Genomic DNA, 23,016 nt, shown 5'->3' on the forward strand with positions numbered 1-23,016 from the left:
GCCTCCCGGGGAAAGGAAAGGTAATGGCCAGGAATCGGAGGCACTCCGAGGGAGCGATACCCTCCGCGAGGATAATGGGTCGGGCTGGCTCGACTCGGCGCCGCCACCGCCGCCGCCTCGGCCGGTCCCGCCGACGTGGAAACCCGTTTCTCCGGTCGGGGCCCGTGAGAAGAGAGGGCCCAGCCTGAGACCTTAACGCCGTTAGTAGGTGAGGGGCCACGAGGGCTCGGGAAACGAACGGCCGGGGGAACGAAAACGTCCGGAGGAACGAGAGTTCGCGCTCAAGCGAGCGCGGCGAGCCGGGGACTCCGAAAATAATTCCTCTCGGTTTTCATTATTTATTTCACCTTTTTTCTTACAATTTATCGTTCGGTACGGTCGGATTTAAACTTTCAACTGCCTCGACACCGAGGACACGACTCCGGACGGCCGTCGCGGTTTTCGCGGTCGTCGCGACGGAGACGTCAATTAAGACCGACGACCGGTGCCGAGATCGACCTTGACCAGAAATTCAGGCCCGTGGTAACGCCTCGCAATGGAGTAATTACCCGCGAATGACGAGTCCCGTCGATGCCCCGCACTCCGGCGCGAGTGCCCCTTAACGGGAGTGCACGCGATGCACTTTTTTATCGGGGGGCGAGAGAGGGCATCGGCACCGCGATGCTCGACGCTCGCTGATGCAGTTTCGGTCGAGACTCGCCGACGGGCGTTTACGTACCGTCGAGATTATTCCTGACCGTGACAATTGCTTCGTTGATAAATCCGAGAAAGGGGAACAGAGGCGATCGATAAATCGGGCCGAATGGAAATGAGATGGGGGTACGCGATGCACTTACTTATCGGGGACCGTGAAAGTGCATCGACACCGAGACGGTTTTCTGTGCACAATCGATCGCGTTAATTGGTCCCTCGATAAGTCTGAGGAAGAGGCTATTCACGATTATTATTACGAGAGTAAGAAATCTAAAATGCAGTCTCGGAGTTACGGGGGTGCAACCGCTCTGTGACGCTTGCACTTTTTTAGGGCATGCGCGGTGTTTCATGTATCATCGCCGGTCTTTCATGAAATTCCGACTCTTGAGAGGTAAAGTCGGGACGAGGGGGAATCAGAGATGTATTAGAGAGGCAGGGGCTTTCGCTGATTTATCGCCGTTAAGAAAGTCTGTCTATAAACGGGGATGAGCGTCGCCTCTGACGTCAGACGAGTTTACGCCGTCGTTAATCGCGGCGCGGCCGCGTTAAGCACGAGATGCACGGGATGCAAGATGCGCCGAAGACGCGCGACGATCGTTTCGCGGCTTGATTAGACATTAACCTCCGGGAAACGACCGGGGCCAGGGTGTTAAGCGATTTCCGAGGGCGGGGCGCCGGACAGGTTGGGTCCTCGTAACGGAATTAACGGGCGCAATTTTCACCCGGGGAATCCTTCACGGGGAGGACGAGAGACACCCGGGCCATCGACGGGCCGCCGGTTGGGAACGTTTTCCGATTTTTATTCGGCGATTCCCTTGGACCCTCGCCAGGACGCGGCCATTATTAGAACCTCGTCGACGGTCCCCGGGAAGGTCTCCGGAGGTTCTCGACTTAGGCCTTTATTTTATTATTTTTTTTTTCCACCCGCTCCCCCGGCTCACCGATTTCATTCCACAGTTTTGCCTCCGATGGACGTTAACCAGCAATTGACATAATTTCTCATTTTTCTTCCGAAATTAATAATTTTTCTTGGAGTGTCTTAATCTCTCCTTCGTTAAGAAGAGATCCGGGAGAGTGATAATAGGAGTCCCCTCGTGATAGCATTTTCGGGGTCCCGACGATATGATTCTTCCTACAAACGTGCTAACTTGAACTTGCAAGTTCCATTGTTTCTACTTTTTTTTTTCCTTTCTTTATTTCCGTAGGACATCTTATTCTCCCGTCTCGCTAAGAAGACGTTCCGGGAGAGTGACAGAAGGGGTTCGCCCGTGATAACGTTTTCGAATCCCCTCGGCGTCCCGCGGATGAATGAAACGGCGATGAATGAGCGCGGACCCTCCTTCCGTTTTCTTCGCTCCCTTCCCGAGCACGCGACAAGATTAAATCTTTAATTAAGGGAAGAAGAGCCAGGATCCCTGCGTAACTCGACACGCATGGGGAGCAGGGGTGGAGGCTCCCTATCGAATTCCAGCCTCCCCCCTCCTGCTCCTCTTTATCCCCCTCGTCCACCTACTTTCATTTATCAGCGGGACGTTTCCTCTTTTTTATTTATTTTTTTTTTCCCTCTCCCGCGGAACTTTTTCCATTCTTCCGAAGGGATGTTCGGGCGAATCCGGAAGTAGCCGCGTTTTTTAGGCATCTTTTGTCAAGACATTCGGGGTGAACTCGGCTTAAGGCTGCACCGACGTCGCGGGGGGTCATCGATTCCGTCAACAGGGTGGCACCGAGGTGTTCCCCACGTCAGCCACCTCGATGAATTATTTCGCACCTCTAATTTCCTCGGCCGTTGACCCTATCGGCGCGGTTAAAGGCCCGTTTGCAATCGACGACTTCGGCAAAAACGACGCGAATACGATTCCCACGGGCGTCGACCTTATCGGCGCCGTGGGTTCGTTCGCTAATTGACGATCTCGGCAGAAAACATAGGACGGTTGATAATCGACCATCCGGGCGGAATAATCGCAATTTGCACGATCGATGACCTCTGTGAAAAAAATTTGCGACGTTCACCACCGACGATTTTTGTAATGAAAAAATCGGAATTTCGCGCATTAATTTCTGCACCTGTCGACCGGATCGATCTCTTAAAAAAATGGCAGTTCCTCTTCTTCGTTCGACTTCGGGCTGTCTTTCCTCGTTTCGCGGGCGGAACCAGCGCTCACGCATACGGCGACCTGCGTGGACTTATCACCCGCGGCCGTGATAAGGCGAGGAGTGACTTCCGGTGGTCGCGACTTTTCTAAGAGTAGGCCGAGGTAGCTCGACGAAACTTCGCGGTACTAAAAATTCGAGTAACTGGAAAAATAAACTATCCGTCTCAAAAGTCGCGCCCTCTCGCCTTCCCCCTTTTTCTCGGGGTCACCTTAATTCGATTCCACCTCCGAGGTCCGGCTTCACCTCGTGGCCGGGCACCTTGAACATTCGACTTAAACTTCGCTCCAGATTCGGCCAGGTCTGCGATCGACTTTTCCCCTCCGAACTTTTCCAGCAGCGAACTGGGGGGCAAACCCTCGTATTGGCTCCCCACCCCCTTTTTTTTTAATTTTTTTTTTACCCCGGTAATAATTTCGGTGGTTAACAAGGTATTGACCGTCCTGGTTTACGACGGCCTGCCACTCTTCCATCCCCGAACGTCTTCGAACACCAAGACAAACACTACCGGGGAAATGAATGTCTGCACGCCACGGGGAGATCGATGCGGAGCGGCCGCAGCGATCCCCCCGCAACCCACTTCGGCACTTCCTCCGCACGCCATGGGCGGCTTTTCGTACGGGCGAAATTGTCGGAAGAGATATGCACTCGTGCCGCCGAATTCCTTTCCTTATATCGAGATCGATCGGGCACCTCGTGGGAAGGAATCGATCCCGATAAGCCTCGCGGGGAGCCGATCGATCCTGATTACTATATACAGTCCTCTGGATTTCTCGGGGATCCGTTTTATCACTCCTGATTACGGGCGAGCGTGGTCGAGAAATGGTCTCTCCATATTTTGCCCCTCCATTATTTCCTCATTTTTTTCAATCTCTCATTGTTTTTCATTTTTTTTTTCTTCCTCTTTTTCGATATATTCCCTTTCGCCTGTTTCGGGATTTCGCGTTCGGGGGAATTATGGAGGGACCGCGAAAGCTGTTTCGAAGTTGCCCGATTAATATCGGGATATCTGGGTCGGAGTCCATCGGGTGCTGCATAGTACTCCCTGTTTATGTCGGTACGCGAGTGCGCTCGTTATATACGGAGTGGATTTGCACTCGCGAGCTGCGTGCACGTCGATATATCGACTTTTCCCTCTGCCTCCCTCTCTCCTCTCACTTCCGACCACGTGGCAGGGAGGCCGCGGCGTATTCAGACCTAATATAACCCTCGGACCCCCCACGAGTGCACCGTTAATAAATAATTGCAACGGGCGCGTCGTACCCTAAAATCATGTATCCTTAAATGCAACGTGCCGGTATAAAATAGAAATAAAATTCCCGACGGAACGATGCTCGTTAATAAATTCATAAATACGTAAAAAAAAGTGCGGATGTCCGGTGATTTGAAATTGACGTCGATGAAAATCGGAAATTTTAGGGTACGATCAAGTGGGCCTGTTTTCCCATTAATCGAGGCCCCGCTTTATCGGCATCCCCAGATTTGGGACGACCCCGGAGCGAGGCCGGTAATTTCGTTGATTTTTTTAATCGACCTATCGAGGGGAGCTCATTGAAATTTATTGAAATTTATTGACATTGGCCGTTCCCGAGTTTCGGCGTTAAACGAGGTCTCGGTCGGATTTGTTGTCCCCCCCCCCCCTGGAGGGAGGGGGATCTAATTACGCGTTTCCGTTCGTGTGATTTTTTTAATCGCCTCTTTTCTTTCTCTCTCTCCCTCACCTTTTCTTTCTCTCCTCGCAGTTCCTCGACGAGGGAGCTCGACAATGGCGCCGCTCGTTAGGCGTTTGGACGGCCTCGCGTCAATTAGTCCGAACGATAATTAAGAGTTTTAATACGTAACCACCTACAATTAGCCCCTCCTCCCCCTCGCGTGGTCGCGGATCCCTCCCGCGGAGGGCAGCTCCCCTGGCGCGTTAATTGCGCCCCGGTAATGACCGCGACAATTAGTCCTTACTAATGGCCGAAAACGAGTACGTCGATTTCGGGGACTGCGACGAATTGGCTCTGGAAGAGGACCCTGAAGAGGATCGACGATCACCTCTCCCCGGGAGTTATGGTGCATCGTAATCGCAGGCCCATGCACCTGCTAGGGCCGCCCATGGAGGTGTCGGCAAACATTCCGCGGCGGAATGGCCGCGATCCACTTATGCTAACGCGGCAGACTCTCCCGAGAGGCTCTCCAACCCTGAAGAGGCACCCCGACGTCTACCTCGGGGGCTGATAACGCGATGGATTTTGCGGAATTCCGCAACGGTGATGGCCGTTTTTTGAATTCTGGGCAGAATGGCTTCTTGGGAAGATTGACCGAAGAAGGGCGTAGGGACGTCGTTCGGAAAGAAATTGGGGGACCGTATTACCGCGAATCACTTCTTGAATTTTTTTCTAACGCATGTCACGCTCGGACGATTTCCTTTTTTTTTTTTCGTAGCACTCATTGTTAGGGAATTCGGAAAGTCCCCTGAAAATAGAAAACGGATTAGCGTGGATAATTACAGGTAGTTGGGGGTACTTCACTTCCGTAATATGCGTATCCTTCGGATCAAGCCTCGTCTCGCTCTTTATCCTCCACGCGCGCATCTTCCGTCTTCCTGGGCGATACAATGGACTTCCGGTTTCACTTTCGCACGGTTTCCACCGGGATAACACCTTGTCGATGGAGGAAGAGGATGCTCTCTCCGTCCACTCCGAGGGGTTCCTCTTTTTTTTTTATGATCCCCTCTCCTCCTCCACTTGGTCGTCTCGAATATCCATCTCGTGGATGCACCCGTGCAAGGATGCACGAGTGCCCTGATGCATATGTATATCGCGGTACACGTACCGGTGCACATGTATTTGGGTGCACATGACACCCATGCACACGTAGGATGCCGAGAAGGGATGCAGCCTATCCGAGGTGCGCATCGATAGTCGATATATCCGCCGTCGAGTTACGGTACCCCGTGACCAGAATCGTCCAATTACTCTACCCGGGAGTCGGAAATTCTGGTCTCGATTATCCCAGGGTCTCTTCGGGAACTCCTGCAAGTGGCCTTTCGACTTCGCGTACATTAACTCGTCCAGATGATCGGGGCCGATCGACCACCCGGAGGTGCGCCTTGGACTTATTTATACACGCCTCGATTAAATCGGAGCTCCCTCTACTTTGTACCTTAACGAGCTGCGAGGAGACCCTTGCGTAAACCGCCGGCGGAAATAAAAAGAGTCCGCCCAGCCGCGGGTGTTATTCCTGATAATAAACGGGCGTCGAGATCTCTTCGAGGTCTGTCTCGTTTTTCCCTCCAGGAGAGGAGCCTCGTGGGGGCTCTTCCGGTCCTCGGGGAGCCACTTTCGGCCCACTTCCGGGGAGCCGTGGTCGATTTTCCTGTTTCCGCAGGGCGATGCCTCCTCCTCCGGGAACCCGAAGAGGAGACGGGGTCTTCGGACCCGGGACTGCTCCTGGAGGTGCACCTTGAATTTCAACTCGCCTCCCACGCTCTCCCCGCCTCTTCTCTCGCGGATTAGTATTCCGCGCGGAACGGCCGCGAGTGGGATATCCACCCGCCTCGATATTCCGCCGCGGGTCTCCTTATTGCCCCGCGAATTCGTGACGAGGGCCTCTCGTCGACGTCCCCAGGGGCTCCCATGGGGTCGTCTCCTCTTATTTTCACCTTCTTCCTGTAATATTTCTCCTTCGTCTTAAGAAGGAGATTCGTTAATGGCATTTCAAACCCCTCGTTCCATTCTATCGAGAACGTCGCCGGCGAAGTAGGTCTCTACCTCGACCCACGCACTTGTCCTCCGCGGCTCCCTCTCGTCACGTGCTCTCCGGAGACCTAACCTCACGTGTTCTTTACATAACCTAACCTGCAGGCGAGATCCACCGGCCGCAATATCGCAGGGAAGCCCTATGCGACCGTGCACCGCGCACGTAACGCACGGCCGGCCTTGAAATTACCTGTAAGTACCTCACGCAAGACCGGCATTACTGTATCGAGACGCGGCACCGTCGATACGCTTTAATCGGTCCCGATCGATCTGCCTCTTGACACCTATTGAGGTCTCTCCACCCGTGACGTTGCGAGTCGTTGCGAGAAATCTGTGCAAACCGACGCGTACAGATTGAATACCTGTGGATGACGTGCGCATGCCGCTGAGAAGATCTCGATTTAACAGCGCAGATTGCAAGTCGCAACGATTTATCGTCACGGGTGGAGGGACCATTGCGCACATTTCCCGAGGATCGTCCGACCCATTCGCGACCTCAGATTCGCAAACTCTAAGAATTTCCCGCGTTTCGTCGATTTTCCTCAATTTTATCAGTCTTATCAATTTTATCAATTTTACCGGACTCGCATTCCGCGTGTCGGATCTCTCGCTCGGAGGCCCTCTCTTTCTCTCTCTCGCGTTTCGTGAAAGTTCCTCGGGTCCGTGCACCGATTTCTATATTTAACTACCGCATGCCGCTTTCCATTGCGTGCGCGTATCCCCGCGCGCGTGCGTGCGAGCACGGAGTGTCGCGCGCTCCTCGATTTTGCATATCTTTTTTTTTTCTCTACTTTTCTTTTTATTTAGCTATTCTCGGACCTTTTCTTTCTTTCTTTCGACCTGTCGACGCAACGGCGCGCGACAGTTACTCGGGTGCGTACTTTACGCACTCCGGCCACGAGGGAAACTCGTGATTGCGGTTAATCGCGGTCCCCTCGACTCTTATCCTGCACGCGGATTGCACGCACTATCAGGGCTGCATCTTCATCCACGGGACCGGCTCTCGTTCCTTTTAACGGTGCAATTACAAGGTGTAAATGATTTTTTTCCCCGGATTTTTCCATTATTCCTAAACTAACTGGGGAGGGGAAAAGCGTGTTCTTCCGGCTCAATAAGGATCTCTCTTTACGTGGGAGCGTGACTCGTGCTCGGCGATTGCCCGACCCATTACTACCGGCGGCCACGCAATGGCGATCGATCGTGCGGCACGCTGCAATTTCCAGGGAGCCTCGAGAAGGTGCTTATTTTTTATTTATTATTTTTTTTTTTCATACAATTCCAGGACTGCAGATTTTTTTTTTTTCCAGCGCACTTTTCGCGCCGTGGAAAGGGAGCAGGGAGGGAAGTGCAGGAAATGGGCGAAGTGCGCGGCCTTCGGGCCTCCCCTTTAGAGTCGATCGGCCGATTCGCGTCGCAATTTTGTCGTCGGGTAAACAGTCGTAAAGACACTCGGTCACGGGCATTATTTAATAGGCTCCAAGGCTGACCCTCGGCTAGAATAACGCGCCATTGTGAGGGAGCCCGACACTCTCTCTAGCTCTCTCTAGCTCTGGAAGTTGTTGTCCCTGTCGGGTCTGCCCACGCTCGGCCGATCTTTCGAGGTCTGATTCACGCGAGATGCGATTCCGGGAGATCTCGCGGTACCTCCGCAAAAGGTCTGACTCGAGGTCGAAGGAAAAGTCCGGGATAGGAGGGAATAATTCGACAGACCCTGATTAAACTCCTCTCCTGTCCTCCATCGACACCCTCGCGGCCCTTCCTGCTCCATAAAAAAAATGCGGAATATATACTAAAATATATAATAAATGTATATAGTCCACCTGTACCTATTTACCTGTGCCCGGTACCGTGGGTCTTCGCTTACGTTTCCCCAGGTAATGGCATTACCTCGCGATTTCCACGTCGGCTGTGACCTCGGCTTCGCCGAACTCATCCTGAGGAGCGTTTTCCATGGGGCCGAGGGAGCCCTTCTCGATTTTCCGCCGTATTTTCCGATTCGCTGGTCTACCTCCACTTCTTGCGCGCGTACAACGCGTGTCGAGCAGGTGAGCAAACATCGGCTCTAGGCGGTGGAGTGCACTTCGTGATTTTCCGAAGTGCTCGATTGCGCAATCCTCGGGCTGATTCACCGGGATGACACCACCTCGGTCGGCTTCTCAAAAACCTCTCTTCGTTCTTCGTCGTCGCTTCTTCGCGCCACTTCATGAAGCTGAGCCGAGGATGACGCTCCCCTCTCCTTTCCACTCTTTCCCTGGAAACGAATTTTCATTCAACGTGGGAAATATCTCATTGAACGGTATCAAAGAAATATTTTGTTAATTCAAGGAATAATTATTTCACTAAAAAAAAAATCAAATAAATTAGACGCGACGTTTACTCGAAATTGTGATTGTTTATGAGCCAAATTGTTATTCCTCGAAGTAAAAATGCATTTCTTTGGTACTATTCAATGAAATATCTCTTTGGTTCGATGAATTATTATTTTTTCTTTTCACGGTGTTTTTCTTCACGTTTTCTCCGATTTACGGCGACCTCGTGGACCGGAGAAAGTCTCCTCAGGTCGGTTCCGGGTATGTGGGATTCGTCAGCCTCGATTTCAGACTCTTCAGGTGCGTCACGCACTTCCAGCCACGATTCAGGGCTCCAGGAATCGAACGCCTACAAGGAGGAATTGCGGACAAGAGTTTCCCTTATCACCCTGTTTGCGATACGAGTTCACTGCCTCCGTTATCGGGCCACTCTCTTTCGCTTCATCTTATTTTTACCCTCCGTTCAGTTCTTCAGGGACTCCTCTTTGCGGACTGTCGACGCCGTTCGAATCGCCAGGTTGATAGCGCGAGAGGCTGATAGTGGGTGCGAGTTTAAGTGGTTTCTCTTCTTTTTTAATATTCTGGAAGAACTGAACTACACGCATCGTGTCCGATTGGAAGTTTCGAAAATGTGTGTCATGAGATTGCAGTACTTTTTAACGGTGGATCTTGGGGAGGGGAAAAAAAAAATTGGTTTTTGGGGGAAAGCTGGAATCGATGGAACGAAAGGCGTTTTGGCCTTTCACCGATTGGTCACCTCCACAGGCTTGGCCTTGAAATCGGAATCTCCGCAGTCACCCGATACGTAGAATGTGTAGGAGCTGTCCCTGTCAGTGGCGATGCCTCGGTGGTGAGGTCGTCATCTCTGGGTGTCATCTCCTGGGCCACGTGCTCCCACGTAGGCGGTTCGCCATTTATCTTCCTCCCTGGCAGTTCGTTTCACTTGTCATGCAGATCTTCAGCTTCGTCGTTCGACTCTTCGGCGAGGCCCAGCTGCAGGGTGACATTTCGTTTAACCTTAGCGAGTCTCCCCTCGATTATCAAATTTCCCTTAGATTTCTCCGAAAATTGTATTAATATTTCTAACGATCTTAAAATTGGTCATCGAGTGGTTACTAATAAGTACGATTTTTCCGGTCTTTTCCAGGGGTGCTGGAGATGGCGGCCACCGAGAGTACAATCAGATTCAGCGGTCACACGTTGGACAAGGCCACAAAGGCGAAGGTAACGATCGAGCAGAAATTATGTAAAAAAAAAAATGGGAAAAAAAGTTCATACAGGTCCCTAGCACCTGCAGGGAAAAGAGAGAATAGTAAGCGCGAGTAGAGGCGGCGCGATGGTATGGATTTTTCTAAAATTAGTACTTCCTCCCCGGGTCGCAATTAAGGTAGTCGGTTTTCGCCACTCTTTAGGCAGCGCTCGAGCCCAGGGGCAGGGATTGTCACTTAGCTAATTGCACTCTTTCAGGTGACGCTTGAGAATTACTACAGCAACCTGATAGCCCAGCACATCGAGCGCAAGCAGAGGCTCGCTAAGCTGGAGGAATCCTTGAAGGACGAGGGCCTCTCGGAGCAACAAAAGCAGGAGAAAAGGCTGCAGCACGCCCAGAAGGAGACCGAGTTCCTCAGGCTGAAGCGCTCCAGGCTCGGCGTCGAGGATTTCGAGCCCCTCAAAGTCATTGGCAGAGGTGCTTTCGGCGAGGTAATTCCACCGAGGGACCTTGAAGAACGAGAAATATGGCCGCTTAATGTAGACCGCCGCGGCTAAAGCGCCTCACCGCCTGTAATTTCAGCCAAGATGTGCGGATCCTATCTATCGTTCTACCAAAAGATAAATCCCGAGAGAATTTGCGAACGGCGAGGAATCCATCGCCCCCGACAAAAGGAATCGCGTATCGATCGCTTCTTCCACTTTCGGTTATCAAGAAACTCCGTAGAGCCTCGAGCCAAATTCGTTTGAGCACGCGATTCCCTCCTTAAAGAAAAATTCTCTGGGAAAGAAAATTCGTCCGCGAACTTACGAAACGACGTGTAACGAGTACTTCGGGTGGACCTTCTCGGTAAAAAGCGGTAAAAGCGGTATGGATTGTGATAACAAGCCCCCGGGAACGCTAGCACGGGTTTCCTTGAAATCGGTGAAGTAACGGAGAAAGCCTGATATCGATCCTTGAGATAGGAGTGCGCGTTTTTTCTCTCTCTCTCTTTTTTTTTTTTTTAACGAGGACTTAAAGATCACTTTTTGCCGGTCTCCTTTAAAACACTTTAGAGCGTTATGAGCGGGTTACCGAGCTCGAAGAAATTTACGAGCGTGTAATTATCGTACACCGAGGTGGAGAGTAAGTGCTAACGGACGTTTTCCCCGGACAGGTGAGACTCGTGCAGAAAAAGGACACCGGCCACGTGTACGCCATGAAGATCCTGAGGAAGGCGGACATGCTGGAGAAGGAGCAGGTCGCCCACGTAAGGGCCGAGAGGGACGTCCTCGTCGAGGCTGATCACCAGTGGGTCGTCAAGATGTACTACAGTTTCCAGGACCCGATCAACCTGTACCTCATCATGGAGTTCTTGCCCGGAGGTGGGTACCCTTGGTCCCCGTTTACCTCGATGATTTATGCCGGAAAAAGTGCCTCGCCTCGAAAGGTGGCGGTCGACTCCGAACGAAAGGGAACCCGTTCCCAGGTCCTAATAAACTCGTTTTTAATATTCCCAGGCGATATGATGACCCTCCTTATGAAGAAGGACACGCTGTCCGAGGAGTGCACGCAGTTTTACATTTCGGAGACGGCGTTGGCCATCGACTCCATACATAAGCTAGGTTTTATTCATAGGTGAGTCTGAGAATTCGTTGGCCTAGGGTGAGAGCTAGGCTAGGGACGGGTTGACAACGGTCCTCTTCTCATTCCAGGGATATCAAGCCGGACAACCTGTTGCTGGACGCACGGGGCCACATAAAGCTCTCGGATTTCGGACTGTGCACCGGCTTAAAGAAGTCCCACAGGACCGACTTCTACCGGGACCTCAGCCAGGCGAAACCGTCCGACTTCAGTAAGGAGGCCCACTTCCGAAAGAATCGCCAACAGGCTGTCTATTCTTCCTCACCGACGTCTGAGACCGTTTCCTTTTTTTTTCTCTTTCAGTGACGTCCTGCGGAAGCGGGAGCGGCGGGGCGATGGACAGCAAAAGGAGAGCCGAGAGCTGGAAGAGAAACAGAAGAGCACTGGCCTACAGCACCGTCGGCACTCCTGATTACATCGCCCCGGAAGTCTTTCTGCAGACCGGGTATGGGCCTGCTTGCGACTGCTGGTCTCTCGGGGTCATCATGTACGAGATGCTCATAGGTCGGTCTCGCCGTTCAGATTCAAGCCTGATCCAGAAAAGGAACCATTACCTGACGACCGATTCCGTTCGTTCCAGGGTATCCCCCGTTCTGCAGCGAAAATCCTCAGGAAACTTACCGAAAAGTCATGAACTGGCGCGAGACGTTGATTTTCCCTCCGGAAGTGCCCATCAGCGAGGAGGCCAAGGATACGATCATCAGGTTCTGCTGCGAAGCCGATAGGAGACTAGGTCGGTGGGCTATGCGAGTAGAGCAGATTCCTGGCTCTTTTTCCTGGGACGTCGACTTTGATTCTCATTTCATTTGTGTTTACGTCGATTTCAGGCTCTCAGAGAGGCATCGAGGAGCTGAAGCTCGCCCCCTTTTTCCGCGGTGTCGACTGGGAGCACATCAGAGAAAGACCAGCTGCCATTCCGGTCGAAGTGAGGTCCATCGACGACACGTCGAACTTCGACGAGTTCCCGGACGTGAAACTCGAAATACGTATGCGATCACTTTATCAGACACTGAGTCCCCTTTGTCGGCACCTTGTCCACCTCCCAGCATTTAATCGACACCTTGTTTCTGCCTGATCCGCTCTAGCGTCAGCTCCACTGCCGCAAGATGGAGAAGTGATATACAAGGACTGGGTCTTCATCAACTACACGTTCAAGCGATTCGAAGGTCTGACGCAACGCGGTACGCCTACCAAGAAATAGCAACCCCCGACAGGCTGTTCGGTCGCCAGCAATCAGCAATGCGACCCGATTGGAATCCCAGCCCTGGTACATCAGACACACCCGCCGTTCCCGTCGTCTCGAGGCGATGGCTGATCCGACCAGCGATTGGCAGCAACACTCCAGCCCTCGGCATTCAGGAACGAACGATCCTTCTCTGTCTGTACATAGGATATGCGATGCGAGCACGAGACACGTACGGTCCACGATTACCACCTAAGCAACGAGATTGACATCCGACCACGACTATTGGAGTATCCGTACCGAGAGGCACGACGATTCCGGAAGGAGGGTGCCGGATTTTTGACCCTTGACCCGCGACTTTCTGTGCCCAGGACTATGTGGATGCACCTTGGGAGTGTCACGATGCACGTATGACACGTGGGGTGGCGGGAAACGACACGTGGAGGTGATTGTTTACCCACGGTGGGGTCTTGGTAGGTCGCGATGGCTTTGATCTTTCGTCCCGGGTCTCGACCCAGGTCGAATGTTCAAATCGGAAGTGATTCGACGCGTCTAGCATAATAAGCTCTCTGTGGTACGGTGTAACGAGGGGTCGCAGGTCACTCTGCACCTGGATCCTCGCATGTATATGTTATTAGGCGTGCATGCCGATAGATCGCACCTATCGATGTTCCGCGGATGCTTTAAGGGTACATTCGACGGATATACGTGGTCGAACTCGAAGAGATGTGTCTTCTTCAGCTCCCAGGTCCCTCTTGCCTTTCCCGCCGCGAAAGAAGGCGTTTCAGATCATTCACGCCCTCCTCGGTTATAACCTCTTACACGCCATGGGGACTTGGAACGCTATATAAGAAATGCTTTCTAAAATTAGGCGCTTTTCGGTAGGAACTTTCTGTCCATGTCTTTGCTGGCATCGAAGTCTCTCTCTCTCTCTTGAGATTTTCTCTGCAATTAACGCGGCAACGGTATTACGTTAACGTTTAATTGTACAGTCTTGTTATAGGGCACATTAGTTGGGCGTTGGAACGCGGAATGGAGGAGTCCACGGGTTTATTATTCGATTTGCGAGGCTGTAGTGGTTTGATCTCACGGCGTCTCATTGTTCGGGGGAAATTGACGGTTCAAGAGCAGGGCGAGGTACATGTGCTGTACATGTTTAAAAGGAAAAGGAGGCAAGGTGAGCGCGTTGTTGGCGCGACACTTCCACGGCGAAGGACAATGAAAAAGCGTAAAAGACGTAAAAACGCGGTTTTTACGGTTCGGATCTTTTCCGCTGCCTTAGCAAGGTTCCTAGCCATCGGTCTTACGATCGAGTGCTTCTATATTTAAGATCCCAGCTTACCTCGAAATTAAAAGGTCTCTGGTCCGCTGGAGATTCGATTCACCCTCGAGAGGGAGCGTTTACGCATTTCCGTCGAATGTACGCTCTGCGATTTCTTCAGGCCGCGTAAAGATTCACGACTCCTGTCAAGAGGATGCTGATAGCCAGGGCACCCCGGTAATAAAATAAAGGTAGCGAGAGGAAGGATCGAAAGACGGTCAAGGGATGACAAGAGACACGTGCGTCCGGACGCATCCGCTCATGGAAACCTGTACACGCTCCGGATCCAGCAAGAAAAGATGTACCCCGTTTAATTAATTTCTAATGTCCTTTTTTTTTGGTCCAGTCCAGGAGCTCGATCCTTAAAAATTAAGTATACAGAACTGTCGGGCTCCTAATCAAGTACAGTGGCGGTTGTAAATGCCTTCCCTGCTGATGTAGGGTCGACAATCTATGATGGGAACGCATTCACGTCCACCAGGGTACAAGAACAATATTGTATATTCCTCCGAATTTGTGAATAACCGAGTTCTCTCAAGTGCAACGGATGGAGACCCACTTCGCGCCGTGGCGAGATGCATTTCTTGGGGGGGCAGGAACGCGTGGAATTCCGGATTGGTTAATTCCCGAGACCCCCGGGTTCTTCTCGCGACCCTCAAAGCTTTGTACATTTCCCGAGGAGCTGATGCATACATCTCGCGAGAGATGGGCACGCGAAGTGCATCCTGCACCGAGCAAGCCCCCCGGGTGCCTCCTCGCACCGAGGGGCGATTAGGGTTACGAGGTATAAACTAACCCACCTACGACTAAAGGGGGAGAGGAAAAAAAAAATCAATGATAAGAAATAGTAAACGGAGCTAAACAAACCGCAAAAACTATTTTCTGCATCGCGCTAAGTGTTAATGACCGCGAGGACTGTAATTTAAAGCCGAGAACAACTAGCGAGCCCGTAAAGGTTTAGTCTCTCTTGTCGCCGTTGAGTACACATGCTCTGACGTCCAATGCTAATATGTAAAAGTAAGCGTAATACGATTGCGATTGATTTATTTAGAGAGAAGTTTTAACGTTAAATACAGCCAATAGCCACAAGATGCCTTCGTCGCAGCAGGTTCGCCGGTGCCCTGGAAACAGTATGCGAGTGGATGATTTCGACGATCGCGAGGAACTCTTGAGAATATGTGTGTTACACGGGATATGTTTAAGGTGTTAATTAGATGTACCGAGCGCGAGTAGGATGTCGAGATGACGAAGGGGTTGACGAAGGAAGTGAAGACGATGAAGACGACGCCGAAGACGGTGACGCGCCCTGCTAAGCGCCGACGATAGGATGCGTTATTACCGAAAAAGCTTCCTTTACATTCCAGGAAGAATTTCGCGAAATTCGGAGGTGCTGTAAGATCATGGATAGCATCGATAATGATCGTGTCGTCGGCCTTAGCACTGATAGCGACACCGATAACCTGGCGATTGAGGAGGACGATGATTGCGACCGCCGATGACCGTTAACCGAAGTTGTCAATGTATTTACACGTAATCTCACCATTAACATTAATGTACACGTATTCAGACGAGTTAAAGGAGTCGAGTAGATCGCGGTAATTATTGTCGGTGTACGCTGTAAATATGTAACGAGGGGATTGGGGTGTCATTAAGGGGCGGCGGACGAGGCTGGGGATGCGACTCGCTCGATCGGTTGTATTATCAATTGCTCTCGTTACGTACATCGCGAGTTGGAAATCTCACGGGGTGGGTCGAGGGACTCACGTTTTATTCGTCTTAAGGGGATCTGAAAGCGGCATCCGGAAGCTCAACCGTTCGTCTGACTTTTCTCCAAACTGAGGGCACCGATTGGTTTCAAACATTACAACCTGGACGCGGAGGCTGTAAAGATGGTCCCGGCACCCGTGAAATTTCATGTCTCATGAAATATTTTAGAAATATGAACAGATTAAGAAAAGAAAATTGAAGTCTTAAGGGGGTAGGGACCTTCGTTTTAGGCTCTGCAATCTCGTTGTCAGGTTGGAAACGACTCGGTACTCTCCATTGGGGATGAGTTTCATAAATGGGACATCCTTGACGCCACTTTCACATAGCCTTAATCCTAGATGGTCTTAACGTGCGCGCAAATGCTTGACTGTCGCGTTGGAAAATTGGCCACCGTAGCTGATCTCTCCTAGCTGATTTCGATAATCGCTACGTAGATGTTAAGTCGACGTTGTTTAGGGTGGTCCAACGGGCGCGGGGAGGGAGGTAACATCTTCCAGATATTTTCTACACGCGATTATAGGTACCAGCCTCGAAACTAGGCCTCGAAGGGACCTAAGGCCCGATTTGGATCGCCCTAGTATAAGCGTTTCCCGATGTCTTAGGTTCCGGCAGGAAAACGTGCTGCACCCTTCTTCGAACTTTCCGGCAATTTAGAGCGTCCAAGAGTTAACTCGCTGCCGACTTGCATAGGGGTATATAGGCGCATGTATTGCATCGTATTTGCGTAATTCGCTCTCCCTCCGATGTACTTGTACGTCCCGTTTTTCCGTTTCCTTCCTCATTTCTCACTTCTATTTTTTTTTCCCCCCTTTCCCTATCTTTTCCTTTCGGGGGAGTGCTTTCGCTCTCGTACACGCGGAACGGACTAAAGACGCAAGCTCGGCCGACCTATCTCGATGTCGGGATATATCTATATTGTGATAATGAAATACGAATCGAGCCGAACGAGACGACCGTTCGTGTCTACTCGGTCTTACGTTTCGGTACAAGGTCCCATTTGTTTGGCAGGGCCCCAGGCCTTCATTTTTTACTCGCTCGAGGAGGAACTTTACGTCCATTGTATCACTAATCGCGGGAGGAATAAGATGTACGGAAATTCGACTTTCCATTGGTTGTTTTCGTCGGTCGGAAATCTACGGTATTACCGATTGAGGCGCTCGTTGAAGTCTCAGCTTTTTGGGCTTGTAGGAAATCCAGGGTTTCGAATTGTCTCGGAATTTCTTACTCTTCTTCTTTTTTTGTTTTCCCTCTCCTTTCGGTTCTGTACGTCTTATTCTTATTACCTGCGGTCGTATGATCAGTTCTATGGAGATATACCAAGTCCGAACGACGATGTTTGCGAGGAAATCCGTGGACTATTATTTGCTTGTTGGAGAAAATGAGAGGAGAAATATGGTCGTCGCGACTGTACGGATCTGTGGCGCGTCTCAATGGTTCCCTTCAACTTTATCCCCAATTTTTGTACAGTAACTTAGCAGAATTTCATTAGCTGGATTTACGTAGCCTTAAATAGCAGGCCCTTCGCGGCTATACCACAGTGTTAAGACGTAGGGATTCTTTTTAAATCGAGCACGTGGAGGGGGCGTGCATCCCTGCACTTCGGTGCATCGGCGTATCGTCCCTCTTCTCTCTCTTTCTCTCTTTTTATTTTTTAGCGCCCACTCTTGAGGAGGACGCTGAAAATAATCCAATAATGGTTTAAGTCACCCGAAACTCACGCGACTGCGTTTAAGGCCGACAGCTTATTAAAACGATATCACGCCTAAAGTTCTAACATTACGGCTACTAGGGTGGGGAGTCATTAGGCCGAAATCACGTACACGCAAAAAAGGAGAAAAAAAAAAGTGACAAGTGAATGCAGATATTTTATAGTAGGCTTGTGATTAAATTAAAAATAAAAAAAATGAAAGATTGATTATCGAACAATCCGAGGGGGGAAACGATGTGTAAAGAGGAATACTATTGCTTTCCACATGCAGAATATACTATTGTAATTATGTCGTTAATAAATTGTTTTTTATTTTAACTTCTTGCGGCGTGGAGATCATTAAATTAGTTTCCGTGCCTAGGCTTATAATCGCTTTACTCGTTTCCAATTTTTTTTTTTGGACTCGATGGGAAGCTTTGAACATCTTTTGCGTATGTTGGCTAAAATTTCACATTATTCGTCAAACCGATATGTCAATACTGCGATGATCCATTATTGGCCTGTTTCTAAAATCGCGCAAGAATGTACATTTTTTATTGGTCCTTCAATTGGCTCGGGAATCGATAATTATGCTTCCGAGGAATGCTTTTACCTGTAGTTGCCGACTCGGTGCTTTTTGTGGGGCCAGAGGTGGAAAGCTCCGTATATTAGAGGATTTACCAAACTGTTGCTCATGCCGAAGAAGAAGATTCCGTTTTGCAAGTCCTCGCTCAACTGGAAGAGAATTTAGATATATTCAATTGTAATTGTTTAATTAATCTCGGACTGCGTTCCGGAGAGGTTCTCGATTTACTGACTCGTTCCTCAGGCTTGAAGAACATGTAGATCATCGTCATCGTGCTGTAGGGGGTCCACCAGAGGAGGAAAGCTGCAACACCGTAAATTTAAATCCAAACTTATCGTTCACGGCTTCCCATTTTTGCACTCGCATATAGAACAATTGACTCGCTGTCAGGATTTGTCTTTCCCCGAAAAGACATTCGCGATGTCAAGACTTCGAGGGTGAATTACAAATTAGGGGGCTAGAATTTCGGAAAGGGGTAAGAAAATTCTCAGTCATGGATTGAAGGCCCCAGCCGTCCAGTGCTGGTAAAGACATTTAATTTGTTACCGATATCAGCTCGTATCCTTTTTATTTCATTGGTGCTTCGCGACGAAGATAAAAATTAGTCTCATCTCCAGCTAATCGGACAGATCGTAATCAATGATAAATCATGGTGAACCCGACCTCGAAGGCACTCGCCTTGGTGATATCCGCTATCAAGAACCTCCGTGAAATTCGAGGGTCCACCTCGAAGGAGATCCTGAATTACATCTCCGCCATTTACGATTCCCCCGAGCCCGCTGTCAAACGTCAGGTTGGTGTTTCTCATCAATTGGATGAGATAACGAATAATCGATTAATTTTTGAAAATGATGTATTTTTCTATTTAAAAAAAAAAATGGACATCGGTAGATGCAGACCGCCTTGAAGCGCGGCCTCGCTTATGGGATCCTGAAGAAGGCGGATGGACACTATACCTTGCCAACAGACAATGACACGGATTACCAGGAAATAGCTGCCCAAGAATTGGGACTCCTGAATCTCTGCTGCAGGAAGCGCCAGCAAGCCAAGAGGAAGAGGAAAAGTCAGGGTTGCGGGAAAAAGGGGGCAAGTAGGAGGAAGAAGAAGTCGAAGAAAAAGGGGAAAATGTCGAAGTGCAAGTGCGGGAAGAAGGCGAAGAAGAGGAAGAAGAAGTCCCGGGGGTGCAAGGCGAAGAGGAAGAAGAAGCCGAAGAAGGACAAGTTCAAGTGCATATGCGGCGACTCCCCGAAGAAGAAGAAGAAACAGAAGCCGAAGGGCGCCGTCAAGTGTTCCCTGTTCGAGAAGGATCAAGAGGAAGATCGAGATAAACAATGGGGGACCCAGGGGGATCCAGAGATTTATAAGAAAGACCTGGAACGAGGCAGAGAGCGAGATGTCGAAGAGGATGACGAAAGGGAACGTAAACTCAGGAGGGACGAGTCCAGTGAGAACTGCACTCCCTGCAGGAGCAGGTCGTCCTCTCCCGAGGGATGCAAGGACCTTTCCGAACCTGTCTGAAATATTCCAGAGTGCCCAAGAGGTCCAAAATGGCCTCCCTTGTCGGTGTTAAAAGCGGTGCCTTCGAGAGTCCTGCATTTCCTGTAAACGTCCGCGGTATTTGTCATGCATTTTAAAACATTCGTAAAATTCCCAGCCATCCTCCCAGTCAATGTCTGTATCCCATAAAATTTTCTATTTATTTATTTATCTATTATCTCCCTCCTCGAGGCATTTTCTAGTCTTCGGTGGGTCCTCCACCTCCTGTGGCTATCCTTCGCGGGTTTCATTTTCCTGGGGACTTTGATCTCGCATCGAGGTATTTCTTTCTTCTCCTTTTCTCCCTTTATCTGTCATTTATTTCCCGAGCGGACGAATTGTGAATAAATCAGCCTCCTCGTGGAAACAATGCTGGGAAGATTCGAGGCGGATCCGGAGCTTTAATGTCTGGCAGAGCAACAAGTGGTTCCTACATAGGTCTCAATTGTTCTCCGATGCGATGGGACTGGTTCATAATGGAGGAAGATGCTTCGGCCGAGGTATTACGGGATCTCTCTGGGAGTTAATTAAATTCGTAAATTTTCTACCCTTCCGAACACCCTTCCGTTATCGATTCGCGAGGTGATTAGAAGCGTCTACGGACTCGCGAGAGGTAATTTCGGGGATTTCGTGTCCTCGCCGAAATAATCGATTCGACTGGGGCTCTAGAATGGGCGTCTGCCGACTGGAGTGTCACATCGCTCCAGGGCTAAGAGAAAATAAGGAAAAGATAGGAAAGTCGCGTTAGAGTGCTTGGAAGAATTCCATTTACGGAAACCTACCGTTTTCCCGCGGGGCTCGAAAAGGCGATATCGGTTTTCGAGGATATGAGAGATCGAGCCATTGTCAGGTCTTCGAATGCTCAATTGGCCTCGATTAGTGAAATTGAGACTCAAGGACTCCTTAAGAGAGTGGTCTCGTTTATGAAACTTTTCTCTGAAGTAGTTCTGTCGAAACGTTTCAGACTTTCAATGCGGACATGGAGACGATGAGGAAGGTATTGACACCCATGAGATTTCGACGTTTAGAAATTTATTAATGGACATCATAGACATTTTCCGAGATAGTGGATTTATTCGAGGAGCTTAATTTTTTTTCCGCCCATTGTTGCAGGAATTACTTGGAAAGGTGGGACCCTTCCGACGAAGTTTAAGTGTCGCATTTAAGTATCGGCCCAATCGCCAGGAAGTTCGTTCCTGGTTGTGGCAACCCCTCGGGTCTGGTAACCCCGAAGGAAATCTTCAGGGAAACCTACTCCTTCCCAATTGAAAAGTTCCGCGTGATATCGTCCTTTTGCCTCGGGAAGTTCGACGGGACGAATTGATTCTGCAACCTTGAGTCCGGAACTCGGTTCGCAACAGAATCGCCGGGAAATTCCTCCAGGATTTTATTGGGTTTGCGAGAAGCCGCCGAATGCGAGGCGCTTGGAAAACCAGGAAAAACCGTGGGAAAATGGGAGCCCCCGGAAATAGAGAAATGCAGGAAGCCAGGGGAAACGAGATTCCACGCGGTTAATTTAATCGTTCGAACTCCCTCCTTATAATAAATCATTACCTGCACCGTCGACATTGCTGCAAGGGTAATACTCTGCATTGTCGGACGCGCCAAGATGGCGTCGGTAACAGACCAAGCCTTGGAAAGACTTCCCCAGGGATTTAAATCCCCCCCAGCCTCGATTATATCTCAATTTAATTCCCCGCAATAATTAGCTCCATCCAGTAATTCATTACGGCGGCAAAACAAACGGGAATTAAATTTAAATCCAATTGAAATCAAAGTTTCCCGAGTTTACCGACAGTCGTTAACTCCCGCCTGGTAAGGCATCTCGGCGGAGATTTCAATGCCGCCTCCACCATCTGGCAGGAAACTTCCGAAAGAGATCCCTCGGGTTTCCAGGACCCCGTCTCTCTTTTTTGCATTCCATCAATTTTATTCCTCTTCAACAGTTACCAACTCGATCACCGAAGTTCCCACGGGAAACCTCAGTTCGGCAAAGTTTCCCTCTCACCCCATTATCCCGAGTCACCGATAGGAATAGGAGGTCCGAAAGGTGGCCTTGAATTTTCCGCTCGATCGAGGGCGCCAAAAATCCCTCCGAAATAAACCGAAATCCTCACAAGTCGAATACATTTTTTATAACAAAGTATGGGTAACAAAGGTCGCGGAAAATAATTAAAAAGCCATGAGAAAGGCAAGAGGGTGACAAAGTGTCATTTTGTCTCCGAAGGATCTCGTTTTGGGAGGGTCAGGGAAATCGATGCGTCTTATTTACCCGCTGGAAAACATGTTTAAACATCGCATATATGCAAGCTGCAGTTGCATTTAACCCTGGCTGGCTATGACGCAGCAATGCTCGGGGTATGTCAGAAGTTCTGCCAATACGGGGCGATGAAATGGCCGTTTCGTATGCCTCTATATGGCGTCTCAAAGGCTCCGAACGTGCGCATACCGATGCGTCACTGAGAATTGCGGATATGCAGGGACGGGAGTGCACCCTTTGCCTCTCTAAAAAGCACGAAAATGCAAATGCGAGCTTATAAAGCGCCACCAGTCGATGGGAGTCCAGGCCAGGATGTGGGATTCCATTTTCCCCATATTCGTAATTGTTCCCTGACAATGTGTATCAATTTTCCCTCGTGAAACATCCCGTACCACCGACGACGCTCTAATGGACGTCATCGAAATTAAAAAATTCGGAAATAAAAAAAATTCACGGACGTCATCGAAGTAAAAAAATGTAAGGGTACAAGAAATTGTTAATTAATCCGAAGAATGGGAGGGTTTCCGAGGGTAAGGCGGACGGAGACAAAGGATCTCCTCGGGGAAGAAAGTGGAGCACCGGTTTTCCGGGATATAACTGATAGGGAAGATATCCTCGAGACACAGGCACGTGGGTGCATCCTCGCGTGCAGTTGCAGCCACGTAAACTGCAGCGCCGGAGGCACCGGGTCGCCCGGGATCTCCTTTGAGGGGCCAATTCGTAGAGGACCTTTACAGTTAGCCCAGACGATTGGATGTTTGCTGTGTCCAATTGATTTCCAATTGGCTGAGCCTATTCGATATTTCTGGGTCACTGTTCCATGCAGCCTTTGCCTTCGCCTCTTTCGCGGATGGCTTCTCCTCGCGTCTCCTCCTCGCGGAAACGCGGGCGTCCATTTCAGATAACACTGCCTTGTATACACAGGGTATCTCAGAATTCTTTCC

General features: G+C 50.1%; 2 protein-coding genes across 5 annotated transcripts in view; both read left to right on the forward strand.

Annotated features, from left to right (window-relative positions):
• The window catches only part of LOC105700568 (serine/threonine-protein kinase tricorner), a 48,724-nt gene extending 30,695 nt beyond the window's left edge, over positions 1-18,029 (forward strand). For all 4 annotated transcript variants that reach the window (XM_012426524.2, XM_012426523.1, XM_012426525.2 and 1 more), the window contains 9 exons: positions 10,047-10,123; positions 10,367-10,600; positions 11,266-11,473; positions 11,609-11,726; positions 11,804-11,943; positions 12,036-12,236; positions 12,313-12,465; positions 12,560-12,718; positions 12,818-18,029. In XM_012426524.2, coding sequence (XP_012281947.1) covers positions 10,047-10,123; positions 10,367-10,600; positions 11,266-11,473; positions 11,609-11,726; positions 11,804-11,943; positions 12,036-12,236; positions 12,313-12,465; positions 12,560-12,718; positions 12,818-12,933 — 1,406 coding nt within the window. In that variant the 3' untranslated portion in view covers positions 12,934-18,029. The remainder of the gene's footprint in view (positions 1-10,046; positions 10,124-10,366; positions 10,601-11,265; positions 11,474-11,608; positions 11,727-11,803; positions 11,944-12,035; positions 12,237-12,312; positions 12,466-12,559; positions 12,719-12,817) is intronic.
• Positions 18,030-18,705: 676 nt separating this feature from the next.
• LOC105700444 (histone H5) lies at positions 18,706-19,794 on the forward strand. Its single transcript, XM_012426276.1, has 3 exons — positions 18,706-18,800; positions 18,894-19,069; positions 19,168-19,794. The coding sequence occupies exons 2-3, from the start codon at positions 18,926-18,928 to the stop codon at positions 19,792-19,794; spliced, it is 771 nt and encodes a 256-aa protein (XP_012281699.1). The 5' UTR covers positions 18,706-18,800; positions 18,894-18,925.
• The last annotated feature ends 3,222 nt before the right edge of the window (positions 19,795-23,016 follow it).

Source organism: Orussus abietinus, unplaced genomic scaffold, assembly GCF_000612105.2.
Source record: "Orussus abietinus isolate OABI.00-Male unplaced genomic scaffold, Oabi_2.0 scaffold2, whole genome shotgun sequence".
Lineage (NCBI taxonomy): Eukaryota > Metazoa > Arthropoda > Insecta > Hymenoptera > Orussidae > Orussus > Orussus abietinus.